The sequence below is a fragment of the Haemaphysalis longicornis genome, unplaced genomic scaffold, assembly GCF_048455015.1.
Source record: "Haemaphysalis longicornis isolate Haplotype H1 unplaced genomic scaffold, Haemaphysalis longicornis Haplotype H1 scaffold_9, whole genome shotgun sequence".
Lineage (NCBI taxonomy): Eukaryota > Metazoa > Arthropoda > Arachnida > Ixodida > Ixodidae > Haemaphysalis > Haemaphysalis longicornis.
This window is the reverse complement of record NW_027526460.1, coordinates 30027172-30044114: the sequence shown is the minus strand read 5'-3', so window position 1 is coordinate 30044114 and position 16943 is coordinate 30027172. Positions and strand designations below refer to the sequence as shown.

At 48.4% G+C, this 16943-nt stretch overlaps 3 protein-coding genes across 3 annotated transcripts in view; 2 read left to right on the top strand and 1 right to left on the bottom strand.

Moving 5' to 3' along the window:
• Positions 1–5768, top strand: part of LOC144152041 (uncharacterized) — a 32081-nt gene extending 26313 nt beyond the window's left edge. Inside the window, exon 6 of the mRNA XM_077683231.1 lies at positions 3861–5768. Within this exon, the coding sequence (XP_077539357.1) occupies positions 3861–4087 (227 nt within the window). The 3' untranslated portion in view covers positions 4088–5768. The remainder of the gene's footprint in view (positions 1–3860) is intronic.
• A 74-nt stretch (positions 5769–5842) lies between these two features.
• On the bottom strand, positions 5843–11152 carry LOC144152044 (popeye domain-containing protein 1-like). The gene is made up of 2 exons (XM_077683234.1): positions 9934–11152; positions 5843–6006 (listed from the first exon to the last, which is right to left on the bottom strand). Exons 1-2 carry the CDS (start codon positions 10790–10792, stop codon positions 5933–5935), a joined length of 933 nt encoding a protein of 310 aa, XP_077539360.1. The 5' UTR covers positions 10793–11152; the 3' UTR covers positions 5843–5932.
• Positions 11153–11616: 464 nt separating this feature from the next.
• Positions 11617–16709, top strand: LOC144152043 (DDB1- and CUL4-associated factor 4-like). The gene is made up of 3 exons (XM_077683233.1): positions 11617–12764; positions 14772–15257; positions 16294–16709. Exons 1-3 carry the CDS (start codon positions 12213–12215, stop codon positions 16549–16551), a joined length of 1296 nt encoding a protein of 431 aa, XP_077539359.1. The 5' UTR covers positions 11617–12212; the 3' UTR covers positions 16552–16709.
• Positions 16710–16943: the final 234 nt, after the last annotated feature.

Below are 16943 nucleotides of genomic sequence, written 5' to 3'. Positions count from 1 at the left end.
CTGGTTTTCTGTCCCTAAGCGTTACTCCTAACATTATTCTCTCCATGGCACGTTGAGCGGACCTAAGCTTGCTTTCTAATTGTTTAGTAGTAAGTCGCCAAGTTTCCGCTCCGTATGTCATCACCGGCAGGACGCATCAGTTGAGTACCTTTTGTTTTAGGGATAGAGGCATCTTACTTTTCATTATTTGCGAGTGCTTGCCGAATGCACCCCGTCCCAGTCCTATTCTGCGCCTGATTTCTTTCTCGTGGTTTGGGTCCGCACTGACCATCTGGCCAAGGTAGTTATACTCCTAGTCTAAAAAAGGCGCGTTCAGCATGTTTATTTATCATCACTTTAGTTTTATTCATGTTTATCTTTAGCCCCACGGCAAAGCTCTGATTTTAGTCCCTCAATCATGTTTTGGAGTTTCTCTGCAGATTCACTGAGCAAGGCTATGTCATCTGCAAACCTTAAATGGCTCAAAACGGCGAAAAAAAATCAGTGGCTATGATTAAACCTAGCGGGCACCTGGGGATTCATATTTTCCGGCAAACTTGACTGTCGGAAAAGCAAGTACCGTACTTTTTTTTTTTTTTTTGAAAACTAGGCGTCACCGAGCCAGGCAGGCTAGTGCATGCAGTAAAAAAACGGTATGTTAAATCTGTCTATTTAAAACACGAGTTAAATCGCACTGGACAGTTGAGGACAGGTGCAATCAGATCAGTCGCTGTATGGAGTCAGCCGGCCCTGCACATTTCGTCCGCTCTCGCACAAGGTTGCACTTCCTCCACTGAGAGCGCAGGTAAAACCCTGAAGGTATGAGCTCGCCTGCGTCACTCATACATCTGGCACCGTGGCGCGGGCAGTCTGACCCGCACTCGCAATAGAAAAAAAGCCTTACCAGTTAATTCAATCAGCGAAAAAACACCGATCATGTCCGTGATCTGAAGAAGGTAATGCATCTGTGTCATACTGCTCTTCTAACTTTAGCGCAGCTATCAGCGGGCGAATCAAATTAAATTTTGTTCACGGCAGGTGGTCCGCTTTTTCTCCACCAGTGCACTGGCATAGCGAGAGCGAGCAAAATCCAAGCCTTTCTCGACCGCAAAAGAGCAAAAATAAATGTATCTCGCTCGCCTGCTGGCGCATGCGCGCATAGCAGACGATTTTGCGTGTGCCGCTGCACGTGATGCTGACTCTGCTCCCATTGTTGTGCACAGGTTCTGTGAACGTTTCAAAAATGTGTACCACCTGTTTCTGCTGTTCGCAATGCTCTGCAGCCGATCACATTTTCAGTGCGTGCGCGTCTGCGTGCATCGCACACACTACGCGGAAAGATGCATGTGGTCGTGCTTTTGAAGGACATCGAAAACGTCAATTGACGCGCAAGCGCTCTCTGCAATGTTTCAACATTGTGTCGGCGTGAACTAACTCAAAACGGTGTAAAGGTACTACGCGCTGTGTGTGTTGGCTGTTTGCGGTGACGGAAAATCTATTTCTGCATTTGCGGCGGCAGCTTGTGATACGCACAAACCAAGCCCCACGCGTCGTTAGGCGCCGACGGCTGCCAGCATTGTTGAACATTTCGGACGGGCCTTTTCCCCCGGAGCCCCGCGGTGGGAGCAGACACTAATAACTGCGTGTGGTCGGTTAACGAGAAAACAGGGACAGTCGCCTGTTAATCGACGGTGAAACGGAAGCCTGCGTGTCTATACAGAAGAGTTTTTTTAGCATAGCCGTGCGGCTGAGCGCAGATGTTGCGTCTGGCTCATAGCACCGCGCCGGAATGCTTGCACGGCGTTGTGATAGCTGTGTTCCCGCGGCCCTGTAATCGCGGCGCCGCCGGCGATAATTCAAGGCGCTGTCACGCGTCGCCTCCTCGCCCTCGGCACTGCACAGTTGTTCGTCGTGCGTGCTGTTTTGGAATTTCCGTTCAAGCCTGCCCGCAGGCGACCAGGCGTCAGCGGCGTAGTGCGCACTCGCCTACAACAGCCCGTGGTCGGAGGCGGAACCTGATCGCACGCGTGTTTACATTGCGATGTTCGGTTTCTTGCGGACATGACGACAATAAACCGAGATAAATAAACGCTAACCGGAGCTACCCCGTCGTCGTTGTAAACTCGCGCAACGCGTGTTTACATTGCTATTTCTTGCGAACGTGACAATAAACCGAGAAATGTCCTGAGCGCTAACCGGAGCTGCCCCGTCGTCGTTGTAAACTCGCGCAACGCAGAAAAGGCGAGGTCGTGCTTTTCCACTGACGTTATCGGCCAAGCTGGTCCGTCCGCATCTTGCCGCGTCGTTACTAAAAATGAGCACATATGAGCGCCACCAGTTCTGTCGGTGTTATCTCAGTCCTTTGCTCCGTTTCAGTGCAATGTTTGCAGTCTTTTGTTTTACCTACCTCCGGCGGACTCGGGTGTTACCGACGCCAGCTTGCTCCGGTGAATACTCTCGGAGGTGCAGCGTTGTCGCGCATATACGCGTTAAGCATTCCCACTAAGCTGTAAAAACGACATCAGCGCGTTTTTTATGCGCGCTAGGTCCAGGAATCTGACAAGTATCCTGGACAAATAGCTGAAACCTAATCCTAGGGGGAAAAAAAGTCGACAGGGGAATTAGCAAGCTGTAGTGCGCTTTCCTGAGGCACCCCTAAATAATGATGAGTAGGTTACGATTGTCAATGAAAATAAGGGTATTTATCAATAGACAACGTCTGTGCTTATTTAAAGTCGAAAATTAGCTGCATACCAAGCACCTCTTTTAGAAAATTGAGATGGGTTGGGGAGAGCCCTGAAGTGAAAATGTGACGTTCACTCTGCTGTAAGAACTCTGCATTGCTAATAAAACGTTTACTCCCTCTCTCTCTACTGCTGCTTAAACAGAACCGGCTTAGAGTTTCTGGCATTGTAAGTGGGACACTTTAGCAAACAAAGCTCTCTGTATGCAACTCTCTTCATAAATGTAAAGACTGCATTATAAGGTTGTGAATTTCTCGTGGTGTCACATATGAGTACCATAAAATCCCGATAAATAGCCAGCCCAAAATCTAGCAAATCTAGGGAAAATAATAGGATAGGCTGTCTTTGGGCGTACAACCAAGAAACTGAGGACTGCAGAGGACATACTTGATGGGGGAAAAAAATTCGCCAAATGCCAGCATGGGTAATCAATCTAACTTTGTATGTTACAACCACAGTTGCAAGTGAAACTTTTGAGGAAGTGGGTCGCTAGCCTTACCAGCTACCACCCCTGGACCTACCTAAAAAATTCTAGGAAGCTGGTCTTGAAGTAAAAAAATTAGCAGTGGCTTAGCTCGGCTATGCTGGGATATGCGTAGCCTGAGCTAAGGTTCAGCTGGTTAATCTTAGCTTTCCTGGTTGTCTGGGATTAGCTTGATTATCATGCTTACTGCTGCTTCAATGACACACACGGTGTACGCATTATGTGACCCATGTATATTTATCAAGCGGCTCCGGCGCAGCGTCACCAATCGCCCCAGAGCTAAGCTGGTTCCACAGGCGCACGCCGGTGTTGCTGCGACGCACAAGCCATCAGTTGCACACCCGGCCACCCTTCGCATGATCATGAAGTGGACCAGGCTGCCACGTGCGGAACAGAGGTCGGCCAAGACGCTGGGCGCATGGGGTGCGTGAAAGACGCCGGGCAGCTAGCAATGTTCTGTGCGCCGTGTGACGTCACTGCTCCTCGCACATGCGCAGCACGGCTCTCCAGGAGCCACGCGAAACTGCTCAACCTCAGCCAGTGTAGCTCACGCTACAAAAGTGTGAAAAAAGAGATGGAGTACGTGGATGAATGTAGCCCAACTTTCCGTCCTGTTGTAGAAGGAGGCTGAGAGTGTGGTCCTCTGTGTGCAGGCACCCTGCAACAGCAGCAGCAGCACCAGGTGCACCTTCAGCAGCAGCAGCAGCAGCAAGTGCCGCAGCGGGTGGAGGTGGTCAAGCGGGTCACCACGAGCACTGGAGAGCGGGTGACCGCGCGCCCCGTGCTGCTCAGTGGGGGCCGCAAGGTGCTGCTTGTGCAGCGCAGGGACCCCCCTCCTGCCTCGGCACCACAGCGCGGCGGCTCCGCTGGCTGGCGCTGAGGCCCCTGCTCTGTCATGCAACGCTTCTTCGCACCTCGGAACATGTGGCCTTCAGCCGCGCGAGCACAGCGTCACGCCGGTATTCGGAACAAACAATATCGGATTAATCTATATCAATCGGCCGATATTAGATCACTACAACGAATGAAGTGTGGAACTAGGATGTGCACCGCATTGCGCACAAAGGGCATGTGACAATAGCGTCTCTTCCTGGGGCGTCGTCTTGTTCTTTTTGTGCCCAACGCTGCGCCTTAGCTAGCTTCGTGATCACTTCGGCACATTGGCGTGCCGGATTTGCCGAGCCCTTATCGTTCAAGTATAGCTTTCCCGATTTAAAAAAAAAAAGTACAATGCATTACGTCATCAGGTATAAGCGGTTCTTAGCATAGCTTTGAAGAGGCCATAAAGACGAAACACAAGTTTGGTTTATTAAAAAGGTCGCCTTGTTAGAGTAACACTGCCACTTTTAATGCAATCTTCGCTCAAATGAGCTATGCTATGAGGAAAATAGAAAATAGGCATGCAACTCACCAGCTACTTTTTTGGAATACTTAAAAGATGGCAGGTGCCTCATTCAACATACAAAGTCTTCATCTTGGGTACCTTTGTCTAATGCATAATTGCCGACATCACGAAACGTGACGTAGCCAGCGGGGGTGAAATTTTGAATTAAATATGAAATTTCCCGGTGAATAAAGCATTGTTTGTTGCCATACAAGTGCCAGGGGTACTATAAAACACCAAATCATTTGAATAAAACAAGCTTGCATGTTGTCTTCATGGCCCCTTCTCAGTTACCCATTCAAAAGTGTAACTTCAACTGTCGAGATGATATATACCCAATCTGATTTTAAGTGGGTTGCCAACTTTCCTAAAGGCTTGTGCTGTTGCTGGCGTTGGTTGAAGGCCACGTGCGTTCTTGCATTTACATTTCATTTATTCTGACATATGCATTGATCTAGAACATGTGCTAGGGAGCCAACAGGGACAACTCGGCTGCCAAAACACGCCTGTATGATAGCCATCACCCGTGCACCTCATGTCCTTCCCCAGAGACACAATCACCCAGCGTTCGATTCATAGCCGCCGAGATGTAGTTCAAGCAAGTGCGCATGACGGGAGTTCGCCTCGCGAACATGCATTTGGTGAAACAGAGTCTGTTGTGAATCTTCCCAGCTGATTGTGTGGGGCCCTTCCAGTTATGTTTTCAACTATGAAGCGCTTGCTTTTGGTGAAACAGGCTGCCACGAATCTTCCCAGTTGATTGCGTGGTACAGAGGGCCCCTTCCAGCGTTTCACCATGCCCGGTTGTGTTTTCAATTACGGAGCGCTTGCTTCACCATTCAGTGGAGTCCTGTTGGCTCTCTAGCGTGTATTTCGGGTCTACCCACACGGTGGGGGTGATGTCTTGCAAGAATTTAGTGCCCCTTTTCTCCAGAGATTGGTCACAGCCACTGCAGTGCTGCAAGTGAATGGGGGAAGAGGAGTCCTTGGAGAAGCCACACCCCGGACGAAGCAACGTGGATCTCAAGTTTCACTCTGTCACGCGCCTACATTGTAAATACGCATCTCGTGCCACCCGCGGCAGCTGCGTTGTTGTTGCACTCGCAAAACTCATCCCTCTCGTATACACAGTGCCATGGTCACAGTCACGGAGCGAAATAAAAACGTGTCATTGGTCTCTCGAGCGTACTTGTCAAGTGGTGCTGCTGCATAAGGACGGCGGCATGGAAGCAAGGACACAATGCATGTGTGTGCTCTTGTTCAGCGCAGTTTAATGATATGAAATGCATTTGGCAGCAGGTGTGACCTCGCTGGAGGCTGGACACCAGTGGTCTAGCCAACCTAGACCGCAGTCTCTGGGTCTTGAATGCGGGGCCGCCGTCGATTCCAGTTCCACACGTTCACAGCAGTAGAGTCTGCACAAGAGGGGAGTGGGTGGGGGGGGGGAAGGGTTCAGGGCATTTAATGTATGTAGAAGAGATGCCACCGAAACTGCGATGTGAAAAGCTGTGGAAACACAAAGCAAATGACTGGCACGTCTTTCTTTAGTAATCTATTTCAAGGTGGTTTTTTGTGCGTGTGTGTGAAGCCAGGAAAATAGTCTTCACACACAATGTGCGGTAGTTGCAAAGATGAAATTCCACCAGTTGTCAGCTTTAATCAATGCAAGTATTTCTACCACTAAACCTGTTTGCTAGTGCGTGACCTCATTAAATTTGCACTGAAAGTCTAAAAAGATGTTGCCATATTTTGAAAAAAAAAAAACAAATTAGGTGATGAGAAAAAGAAAAAAATTCATCTTTTCACCTACTTACATGGAGCCCTGTATTGGGGTTTTACTAATACTTCTGCGATAGCCTGCAAAAACTTTGTTTCAACTGAGTTTTTGGCTGTGCATCCTGGGAAGATATTTGCAAGAGCAGAAATTTCAACGGCAGCCGTGGCGACATATAGGCAGCTCAATAGCGGCATAAAAATGACCTTTACAAAAAGCCAAAGTTGTGCAAGTTTAGCAACTTTATTTCTGGGCCATTACCTGTTCCCTGCTGTACTTGCCTCATCAAAATTTATCAAAACCTGTCAAAATTTCCTAAGGATATTTTTTTAAGCGAATAAAACCTAAACACATTATTTCTCCCTTGTTTGCAGCACTCAAAACAACACCAGACGTTTTTCACCCAGATTTACAATATTATAAAACCCATGAACAAGGAATTCCCTATTCTTAAACGAGATAAGTACAAATTTGGCATGACTTTCGTAACATTTTAATCCTTGCATTGATGGAACTACTAGCTGAAAGGGAAATTTTCCCTCTGGACGTGGGATGACAACGATCTTGCAGAACTGGTTAGAAGCAAATGCACACTGCCAGAAGCTGGACTGACCTGTAAGCAATGGCACCAAGTGAAATGAGTGGCCAGTAATTTGAGAGAGACTGATGTGCATTTACTGCCTTCTAACCGGGTTCGTACACCTGTTATAACTTTTAGGGGTAACAGAATTGTTAGCTTGAACAAGACTGCTTCAAATGACACCGAAAAAATTCTCGTTCGTGACGATGCTCTGCACTGCTTTTAGCTTACAGACAACTGATTTTTGTTGGGCATGTTTTCTTTATCCCAAATGAAAGGGCACAACTTGAAACCTCTTAATCCGAAACGGTTCTGCCGACAGCGCATTAGAACTTTTGAAATCAGTTTTTTTTTTTAGATCTACCAGCCATACGTGGTCCGCCAAAACAAAATGCTGGCAACATTCACAGTGAGCCGTGCAGCAATATACTTTTAACTGCACTTGAGATATAAAAAAAAAGGTATCTAAAAATTTTTCCCTGGCTATAACAATAATGCGCAACCTTTCCAATCCCTTGATGCGGTTTTTGACCACGCATCGAAACCGACGGACTTGTTTAAACACTTACAATAGTGTCGCACTTAGACACTACATGGTGCCACTTTTCAGAGTTGAGACATTTTAGTGCAAAATTATTTCCGCCTGTTTGTTTAGAAATTCCTTGCGGTTGCTCCAGTATTAAAACGCTGGCTTTTATATGAGCTAAAAGACATGCACTCCACGAAAATCGGTTGCCTGTCCCTTCAACAGTACCCATGTGTTGTGCCAAGGTGTTGAAGAATTGAAAGTTCATATTTTCTACAAAAAATCACAAGCTTCATCACTACCTCCCATCTACTCCACCCAAAAAAGGAAAGAGAACCAACCATGAAACACGCACGAGCACCTACATTTGTAAGTACGAAACAACCAAAGTCTTTGTGGACTCGTTTTGTGGCCTCCACCAACTATATGTGACGACAATTTTGTCATTTTCAACACTTAATTTCTTCAATAATTATTTCACTCAAGTACATATTTGGAAAAAAACAGCAACCTTAATGGCTTAATGTCGGTAAGCTGTATAATTACCTTATTAAATAAAACTTTGCAAAGTACTGATTTCAGCTGCAATTAATAGTGACTGCAAACATGCAAGTGCCCTTTGCTGGCCAGTAGGCTGGTATACAAACAAAAGCCTGGAATAAACTAACTTTTCAATGCCTGTATCAGCAACGTGCTACACATGCAACTCAACACAATCCACATTATCCTAAAGCCCTCGGGCTTTGGGATCACAAGCATTGTGGCAGGAATAAATGAAAAATTTTTGGAGGGGCACATAGTATTTTTATGTTAGGCAATATTGCGTTGCCTTAGTCATGACGACATGGTGCACATTACTGTTTCTCTGGTAGCAACACTTTAGGTGACATTGAAGAGAATTACCAACATAATCCTATTACTTTTATCAGTTTGGAATGACCGCCATGTACTTTTCAACCGCCAGCATTTCGTTCATAAGAAAAGTGCGTTCAAAAGTTTGCTTCTCTTCAACCATCCGCCTCGTGAAAGACTGCAAGCAGGTTCAACTTTTATAGACAATGCATGCACAAAGACTATGCTAAACAGGAAACATGCCAAGATGAAAATTCTTTAGTTTGAAATACATTGATTGATTGTAGGGTTTAACGCGCCGACGCAACGTAGGCGATGAGGCGCGCCGTAGTGGAGGGCTCCGGATTAATTTTGAGCACCTGGGGATCTTTTCGCCTCCATCAGAAATGCAGCCACCGCGACCGGGAATCGAACCCGCGACCTCGTGCTCAGCAGCGCAACGCAGTTTGAAATACGTTCAAACTGCACTGGGAACCATGGCGCCATTATTACACTAGTTGGTGGTGTTCCTTCTTCAGGACTCTGCAGCTTCACTTAAATGCTGCGTAATACTTCATGAAGAGGTTCTTTAAAAAAAATAATTATTGAGTGTTTATGTCATTTAAGTTACACAATGCGCCAAAAAATCACAGCTCGACAAATTCATTTCAGTGTCCCTTCAACTTGCAAATGACCAAGACTCCAGTTTCGAAATGTGGTGCAAAACGCACTCACAGTCGAGCAGTCGTCAAATTGTGCTCACACCCTCTTGCAAGGACATGGGTTTATGATTTCATGCAAAAAGGGCAGTCATATGACGGATACCCAATAAAATCTAGCACGATGCAGGTCAACATGGTTAACCTGCAGTTTCAGAAATACTTACCGCGCTAATATTTTCTGAGCTCTAAAAAGAGAGAGAAGACAGGAGAGAGAAAAGGTGAACGTTTTTACATGCAGACTTGAGCCTGATAGACTCCTGCTCTACGCTGTTGTAAGTGTCCTTGGCCAGCAAGATTATTGACTATTGAGCACACCGCTCTTGATGCTAGGCCAAGCTACTCAAGAGATAAGGGCCTGGGCAGTGAGCGTTATCAAGCAGACAGTAGTGTGCCCAGCTCTCATCCAAGGTCAAGTCACTGGAACTGGCACAGAAGTGCGATGGTTGTCACAATGCTGTGCCCTTAATTTACCACGTATGGTGCTAGAAAAAATGCAGGGTGGCTTCGCAAGCTGGGTAAAACTTGACCCAATTATCTGTGGAGCCCTATATTGACTCCTCTAAGTATAAAATGGCTGAAAGCCACATGTCTGGCTTAAATAGCAGGCCAGATTTTTTTTTTTCGAGCAGTTTTGTTTGATCTGCAGCTCACATCATTAGTTAATGCAATTTAGCTTGGCATCTGGCTGCCCTGAGTATGTTTACAACAGACTGTAACTGTACACGAGCAGCAGCCTGGGTGCGTTACGGCTCGTTTCATCCGGCGGCGACAACACGAAACAGTGGTACACGCCACGCCCGAGACGGGCACAAAGCACTGCGGCGCAACCTACGCGCACCAGCACCGTGAATGAGCACACCCACGACGGGCCTAACGCGATCACTGCGGCGGCGGCCGGCCCTTTTTTACCTGCCGCCTTCGCTTCACTGCGGATGGCGGCCTCCTTGATCTGAATGAGCAGCTTGGTGGTCTCGGAGGAGGCGTCCAAGTCGAGGCCGTTGTGGGCCGACGTCTCGGTGACGAAGAGCAGCTTCTTGACGACGTCCTTGCCGAGCACGTTGTCGAACACGGCCTGCAGGAAGCTGTCTCCGCTGATGGTGAGCTTGAGCTTGTCGCGGTTCCACACGACCAGGCGGCAGCGCTCGAGCGCCGTGGTCGTCACCTGGAAGTTGTCGCCGCTGCAGACGCCGAACCACTCGGGCGAGTCGAGGAACTCGTTGCGGTCGACGATCTGCAGCGGGCGGCCCTTCTGCGAGGCCAGGCAGCGGCCCTTGAGCACCAGCGTGAGGCAGTCGGCGCGCGTGACGCCCTCCTGGGAGTAAGTGTCCTTCTCGTTCAGCTCGACGACCGCCTTGACCGAGGCGGCCGCCGGCTGGAACTGCTGGCGCGACACCTTGAGCGGCTCGAAGATCTCGCGGTACACAATCTCCATGTCGGCCTGCAGCCGCACGGGCCGCAGAATGTACATGACCACGCACGTGTGCACCAGGTTGATGGCAGTGAAGAAAGCGTTCCACACCATGGTGTCGAAGGCGCACAAGATCACGTAGCCCCACAGGGCGAAGAAGAAGCTGCCCAATGTCAGGCACACGCGGAGGTACAGTAGTCCGTGCAGGCCCGGAGGGGCCATGTACGAGAGGAAGAGAAAAATGTTGGCCAGCTGGAAGAGCAGATGGTTGGTCGGCAACCAGGAGGGGCACACGGCCGTGGCGAAGTACGAGGCCACGCCATCCCGGAACAGGTCGACCGTCGCGTTGGACGCCGACATCGCGTCAGGACGACCGCGCACCGACGCTCTTCTGAAGAGGGCCCGCGGCTCGCGGCAGCAGCATATCTCGGCGATCAGCAGATAGCGGACGTGCGCGAGATACCGGAGGAGGCGCCCAACGTGCTTCGCCCATCCTTCACGTCCAGGCGACGCACAGACGCAAGCGGACGGACTCGGGCTGCTGCGGGAGCGGCTAGCTAGCCCCTCAGCAACCGCCGCACGCACGTTGGGCTGCTGATGATCGCCCTCTCATGCTTCCTGCGCTTCGGCGGCTGCTTGTGCGCAGAGAAAGGAAAAGTTGCTTCTCGCTGCACCAGTTTGCTTACGTATGGATCGCCCATTATACCCTCTCCTTTAGCGCCGGCTACGCCATCTAGGCCCTAATTGCCCTAATGGAGCCATTCATTTCTGTGACAAAAGCATGCTGTTCGGCTTCTGAACAAGCATAAACAACGTAGTGCGATTCATGACCAAAGCAAGAAACACGCCGGATGAGCGCACGTGTCTTTCATTCCGCACCAGTGGCAGTGGTCTATTTTTTTTTTTTTGACGTAGGTTCTTGAACCTGTCAGTTCGCACTGGTCTAGCAGGTCTAGTCCGCAGAGTAAACGTTGAGCGAAAGAGACACGCTTTTCTTGCGTGTTTTGGATTAAGGTTTTTGAACCTGATGCCCCCTCCCCGTCTTCACCCACTTGCGGAGGAAAGAGACTGTTATGTCATAACTATGAGAAATAACGCAGTGAAGAGAGAGGAACAAAAATACAAGTTATTGACTCGCACTACGGCCTTTAAAACTGAATTGTTATTACAAGTAAACCAAAACTACGGGAAGTGTGACTCACAGTTGAGATTCTAAGAAAGAATACAGCCATATTTATTCGTTTGTTTTAACAACCATGCGACTATTTCATGGCAGCAGCAACCGTCTTTAAAAATAACTTATTTTAGAACAAATTGAGTTTTTTTTTTCTGCGCTCTCTATTTTCCTTTGACTGCTGCCGGCACGATTCAAATCCATGTTGAGCCATACACCAAAGGCGGCTTGATCCCATGGACTGGAGGAATACTTGATCCAGTTACAGTTACAAGGCCAGAAAACCTTTCTAGCCTCTATAGTTACAGTGTTCTAATCACGACAGTGTTCTAATCATTAGCCGGTCGTGCTTCTAATCCAGTATTAGCTCTATGGTGCCGCGAGCTGCACCGCCTGAACTGGTTCACGTGGTGCAAGCGGAGCGAATGGACCGGTCAAATTCACCGGGTAGTAGCAGACACTTGCCCAAAGATATTAAACAGCGCTAAACAGTGACCGTAGTGACGGCGATCTACTACTGTCCAGTACTCTGCGACCGTATCGAACTTGCAGCAACGTACAAGGCGTTGTTTCAACGGTTGGTTACAACGTAGTGCGTGTGGTGACATGAGCAATTGTGGAAGACGTCGGCGGCGGCCTGGCACGCACGGTAGTTCTGCGAGCTCCGTCGCAGCCAGTAGCGACTTTAAGGAAGACGACCCGTTTCATTTGCCGGGATTCTATTACGATGCGTCGCAGAAACGATATTTCCGTCTGACGCCCGGCCAAAACAGGCACAACCCGCTGACGATGGCGTCCATCGCAGCGAAGCATGCCGAAAAGAAGTGTCGCGAGGTCGTCGAGGCAAGCTTACGGCGCAGCGTTGCGTTGCCTCGAAGTTTAAGTCGCGTGCAGACAGGACAGATGCGGTGCGACAGCCTGGCGGCTTCCGTGAGTCGTGCACGCTTGGCGTCGCTTAAGAGCACGTCACAAGTGCGAGTGGACTGCGGGGAAGAGTGCACCTTTCTCTCAGGCGGCCAAATACCGGGCATCGTGGTCGGCTCATGGGCGTCTCAGACTGAAGTTGACGGACGGCGCGGATCAGTTCTTCGCAGCGTCGTGACGGACCCCTTGGCCTCGGCCGGCGTACGGACCATCGCCACGCACGTTGCACACAAGGTGTAGCTGTGATTTTTTTTTTTTAATTGAAACGTAAATGACTGGGGGTCCAGGCAAGAAGCTTGCAAGAAGATCATGACCTCCTCTCCTACAGGGAGGGTGTGGGAGCGCTTCATTGACGCGAGGAGCGCATCTATCTTGTCGTTTTTCGTTTTTTCTGTCGTGGTTTTTAGCGCTCTTTTTCTTGATGCGAGGAGTGAAATGTGGTGGCCACGATTCCATACCTAACAAGAGACAGGCATACCCAATGATAGATAAGTAGACGGCAGAGTGGAACATGTCCTCAGGGTACATCTGGTGTGACCGAGACTCTTGTGCATAAAGGGTGGGATCACTGACTTTTTTTGAGGGGTACACTAACGTCTTCAGGCATAAGCAGTTCTTTGAGTATGCTCCATCCAGCTCAGGCCTGCACACTCGTCAAATTCACACATATTTCCTGACGTTACATGAACATTCTCACCAATCACTCCTGTGTAGTACTCGCCGAAGGAAGAGAGGGAGGACTCTGTGTTAAAGGAGTAGTGGGATTCCTTGTTCCTGTTATGGGAGTAGGCAGCATGATTAATTGCAAAATCTGGAGTTGAGCTTGCGGCAAGGGACCCGAAGTTTTCCTCAGATATATTAGCTTTATACCTTGTACTATGCGCCTTGTGGTGTGGGGCATAATAAATACTCCAGTTGACTGCTGCTGTGTATGAGGAAAGATAGTTGCCTAAGTAAATTCAGCGAGGTTTAAGAAGAGCAGAAACTGAAAGTATAGGCACCCTTATTTTAGCAGCATTATGCTTGTTGCCTGATTGCGTTCCAGCCACAATGGCATGGCAGTTAGGGCTATGGAGCGTTGCCTTATATATAGAGAAAGGAGGCCATCTGTATAGGACTTCTGGGCAAAAGAATAAAAACTGACACTGACTATAAAAGTTTATAAAAACAAAGGTTTTAAGTTGCTCGTATGGCTTGTGCCCTCACCTTTATTGTCAAGAAGGCTCTCATACGGGTGCCAAAATGTCGTTTGTATAATTTTTTGTGGTCAGTGCCAGCTTGAAATTAGTCATGTGTTTTTCCTACCAGATTGGCTGGCTTCATACAACTCTTGATTTCTGAGTGCGTTGAAGATGCTAATGTGGTCTAAATTAATTCACAGCCCTCATCTACAGCGTGCCTCATAACATAAAGTGAATTTTCTGAGATACTGTTTTGTGATGGGACTTCTGCTGCTCATACGAAAAAATATTTGGCCACACTCACAACTGAGATGCGAAGACTGAGGCAGCGGCGCTTATGCGATCACTATAGTTCATCTCACAAGCTACATGCAGCACTGTGGAGGCTACATTGTTGTCCCCCTCAGGCCGCCTAACTCACCGCGAAGGAAGCGACAAAAGGCGCCGGGGCCGTGCGGTGCCACTTGCTGAGAGGGGAGAAGGGAGTGTCCTTTCAGGACCCCCTTCACGGCGGATTAGGCGCCCTCAGTGGGCGCACTATTGATAACAATGTAGCCTCCACAGTGCTGCATGTAGCTTATGAGATGAACTATAGGTCCAGCCAATCCCCGACAGGCGCCTCCCCACCTGAACGTGTGCGCCGTGATGTGCACTCGTCGCACCTTCTCGTCAACTCCTCGCCACTTGCCCTCACACTTTTTGTCCTAGCATTTTCCTCTTCGTCACTTTGCTGCGCTGATTTTTGAGCGACGCCTGGCAAGGCTGGAAGTCTAGATTAAACAGCTCTGCTGGTAAAATGTGCATTTGGGCTTAGCCTGCACGCTTCTTTACTGTGCATAGTGTTTTGCTGCAGCTTAGGCTTTTTTTTGTGTGTGTAAGCAGATGCTGCAGAAATTGTTTCTAATAATTTTATGGCCAAATGCTGACAGTAGTATGCAGAGAGAAATCTGGATCGCCATCGTGTTATGTAGGTCCATGTAGTCTTCCAGGCCTCACAGATAAGCACTCAATGAATTCACTGTTTGGTTCATTTATTCACACATGCATTCACTCATTTCAGGTCGTAGACATAAGCGTGTGCCGACGTGCCGATGGAACAGCACACGCATTGTACGCCTGCGTGCCTTCTGATTGCACGTCAAGAACTACCAGCTTTGTGGAGTCGCGCACTCTGGAAGGGGAGGGCACGGCGAAGACGTGGGATTTTGGAAGCGAAGCACTGCGAAGCTGTGCTTCTGTGGCCGGAGGCCAGATCCATGCCGTCGGCTTAGAGCGTAAAGTACGACTCTTGCGTGTGCCTGGGACTGAGTCTTCATCGGAGGTGTGGACACGCCGCGAGCAGCCGCTGAGCCTGGAATGGGACAGTGGCGGCAGCTTGCTGCTAATCGGAACGCACCGCGGTAACATGTTTTGTGCCGACCTCCGTGACCATCCAGAGTCGAAGCACGCATATGCCATTCCCTTGGGGCGTGGTCTTGTGTCTCTCAAGCTGATCAACGGTGGCAGCAGGCTTCTGGCAAGCGCCTACGATGGAAAACTAGTCTTGGTATGAGCTCTTTAGTTTTATGCAGAGTGGCCGACTATATCCTCTTCGGCATAAATTTTTACATTTGAAAAATGCTAAGGATGTATCTTCAATTGCAAAAACGAAAATTAACTCAGAAAAAATTACCACACGTCTTAAAATCCATATCGTATCTATCGCAACTGGGTTGCAAACATTAATTCCTGTTGGCAAGGGTCACTAATGCCATTTAGCAATGCAGTCGGGAAAGGACATGGTCACTGCTTCTCAGGGAAGACTCATTCTCCCAGAATACCAGAGGCAATATTTCGTCACCCAAAATAGCTTACAATGGTGTCCCAAATAATGACCATAAGGAGAAAATTTGGAGCAGTATTTCTAAACCCTCATGTTTGTCACTGGTTGTGTTTTTAATACAAGTATGACTTCATCTGTGCACCCCCCCCCTCCCCCCCCTTTTTTTTTCTCGAAAATTACAATGGAAGTATAATTCTTCATCTCTCTGCCCAGTCCTGCATAAGCAATCGTGAAATATTTTCTCAGGCGTCGAGAACTTACTATCCACTCATACCTACTGCATACAGTATTCTTGAAGTTGGCTACAAGAAACATGAAGGTTTGTTTTTGGCATAGCCAACAGGACCTGAACTTCCGTGTGTGCAACAGGACACTTCCCTTCAAAAACCACATCCATTCTAAACTACTAATATGTATGCTTCCTACGTGATACTGCTCTAATATCCTATGCAGGGGACAAACTGTCATTATTAGTTATACATTCCCTTTCTGCTGTTTTGAAAAAAAAGCAGTCACCATTTGCAAAGGGTAGCTGTGTTGGTGTTCTTTTAGTGAGAAGCTCTGTATCACGTGGATTGTTGAAAACAGCCTGGTTGTGCTAAAAAGGCGCTGACAAGTCATGTAACTGTAAGATGCCAGGTAATCTTATGCCAGACTTGGTTTTGCTTTCAACTCGAAGGGATGGTATGGAAGAGAAAGTGGATCACCACAGTAGTGGAACGAGCTGTTTTGATGCTCTTCTTCCTTTTTATACGTTCAGGTCGACCTCCGTGGCCAGAAAATCGTGCAAGAGTTTCGGGACCATTGCAACAACGGACTGAAGACACAGCTGAGCTATGGCGAAGCGGACAGAATTGTGTGTTCTGCTGGTGACGACCGAGTGGTCCGATTGTGGCAAGTTGGTGAAGACGAACCACTGGCAGCGTTTAGGCCCGGCTCTGGGCATCACCAGCCTTGGCCATGGTACTCGACTGCACTGTTTTGTGCTGCAGGAGATGAGTGCTTCTCCTTTCGCTAAGGCTGCAGAGATGGGAAAAAACTGCAAGCACACCAACGAGCCTCACTGTCCTCACCGTCCTGTACCTCTTCATTTTCAGGCTTTCTAAAGGTGCATTTGCCAAAGCCAGTAGTGGTATGTCTGTGCATATGCGTTTAGCAACAGTGGTGGTGGTTTCATTTTGTTTGTTTGTTTGTTTGTCTTCGTCGCGCTTTGAGCAGCAGCGGCCAATTATAAAGGGCGCAGCCACCATTACTGACCAGCAATGTTCGTGGTCTGGTGATGGCTGGGAATGTGCATTAAAAATTGTTTACTAATTCATTAAAGGGACCCTGCAACACTTTTTTCAACTTTTTTAAAATCTTAAATGCTTGCAAAACATAGTCCCCCAACACACCCAGGACTTAGATTAG

Excerpts from the sequence above, each read along its gene's own strand:
- LOC144152043 (XM_077683233.1), top strand. The coding sequence starts at position 12,213 with ATGAGCAATTGTGGAAGACGTCGGCGGCGGCCTGGCACGCACGGTAGT. Across the intron at positions 12,765-14,771 it reads CCACGCACGTTGCACACAAG|GTCGTAGACATAAGCGTGTG; the intron begins GTGTAGCTGTGA and ends CACTCATTTCAG. Across the intron at positions 15,258-16,293 it reads ACGATGGAAAACTAGTCTTG|GTCGACCTCCGTGGCCAGAA; the intron begins GTATGAGCTCTT and ends TTATACGTTCAG.
- LOC144152044 (XM_077683234.1), bottom strand. The coding sequence starts at position 10,792 with ATGTCGGCGTCCAACGCGACGGTCGACCTGTTCCGGGATGGCGTGGCC. Across the intron at positions 6,007-9,933 it reads CAGTGAAGCGAAGGCGGCAG|ACTCTACTGCTGTGAACGTG; the intron begins GTAAAAAAGGGC and ends CCTCTTGTGCAG.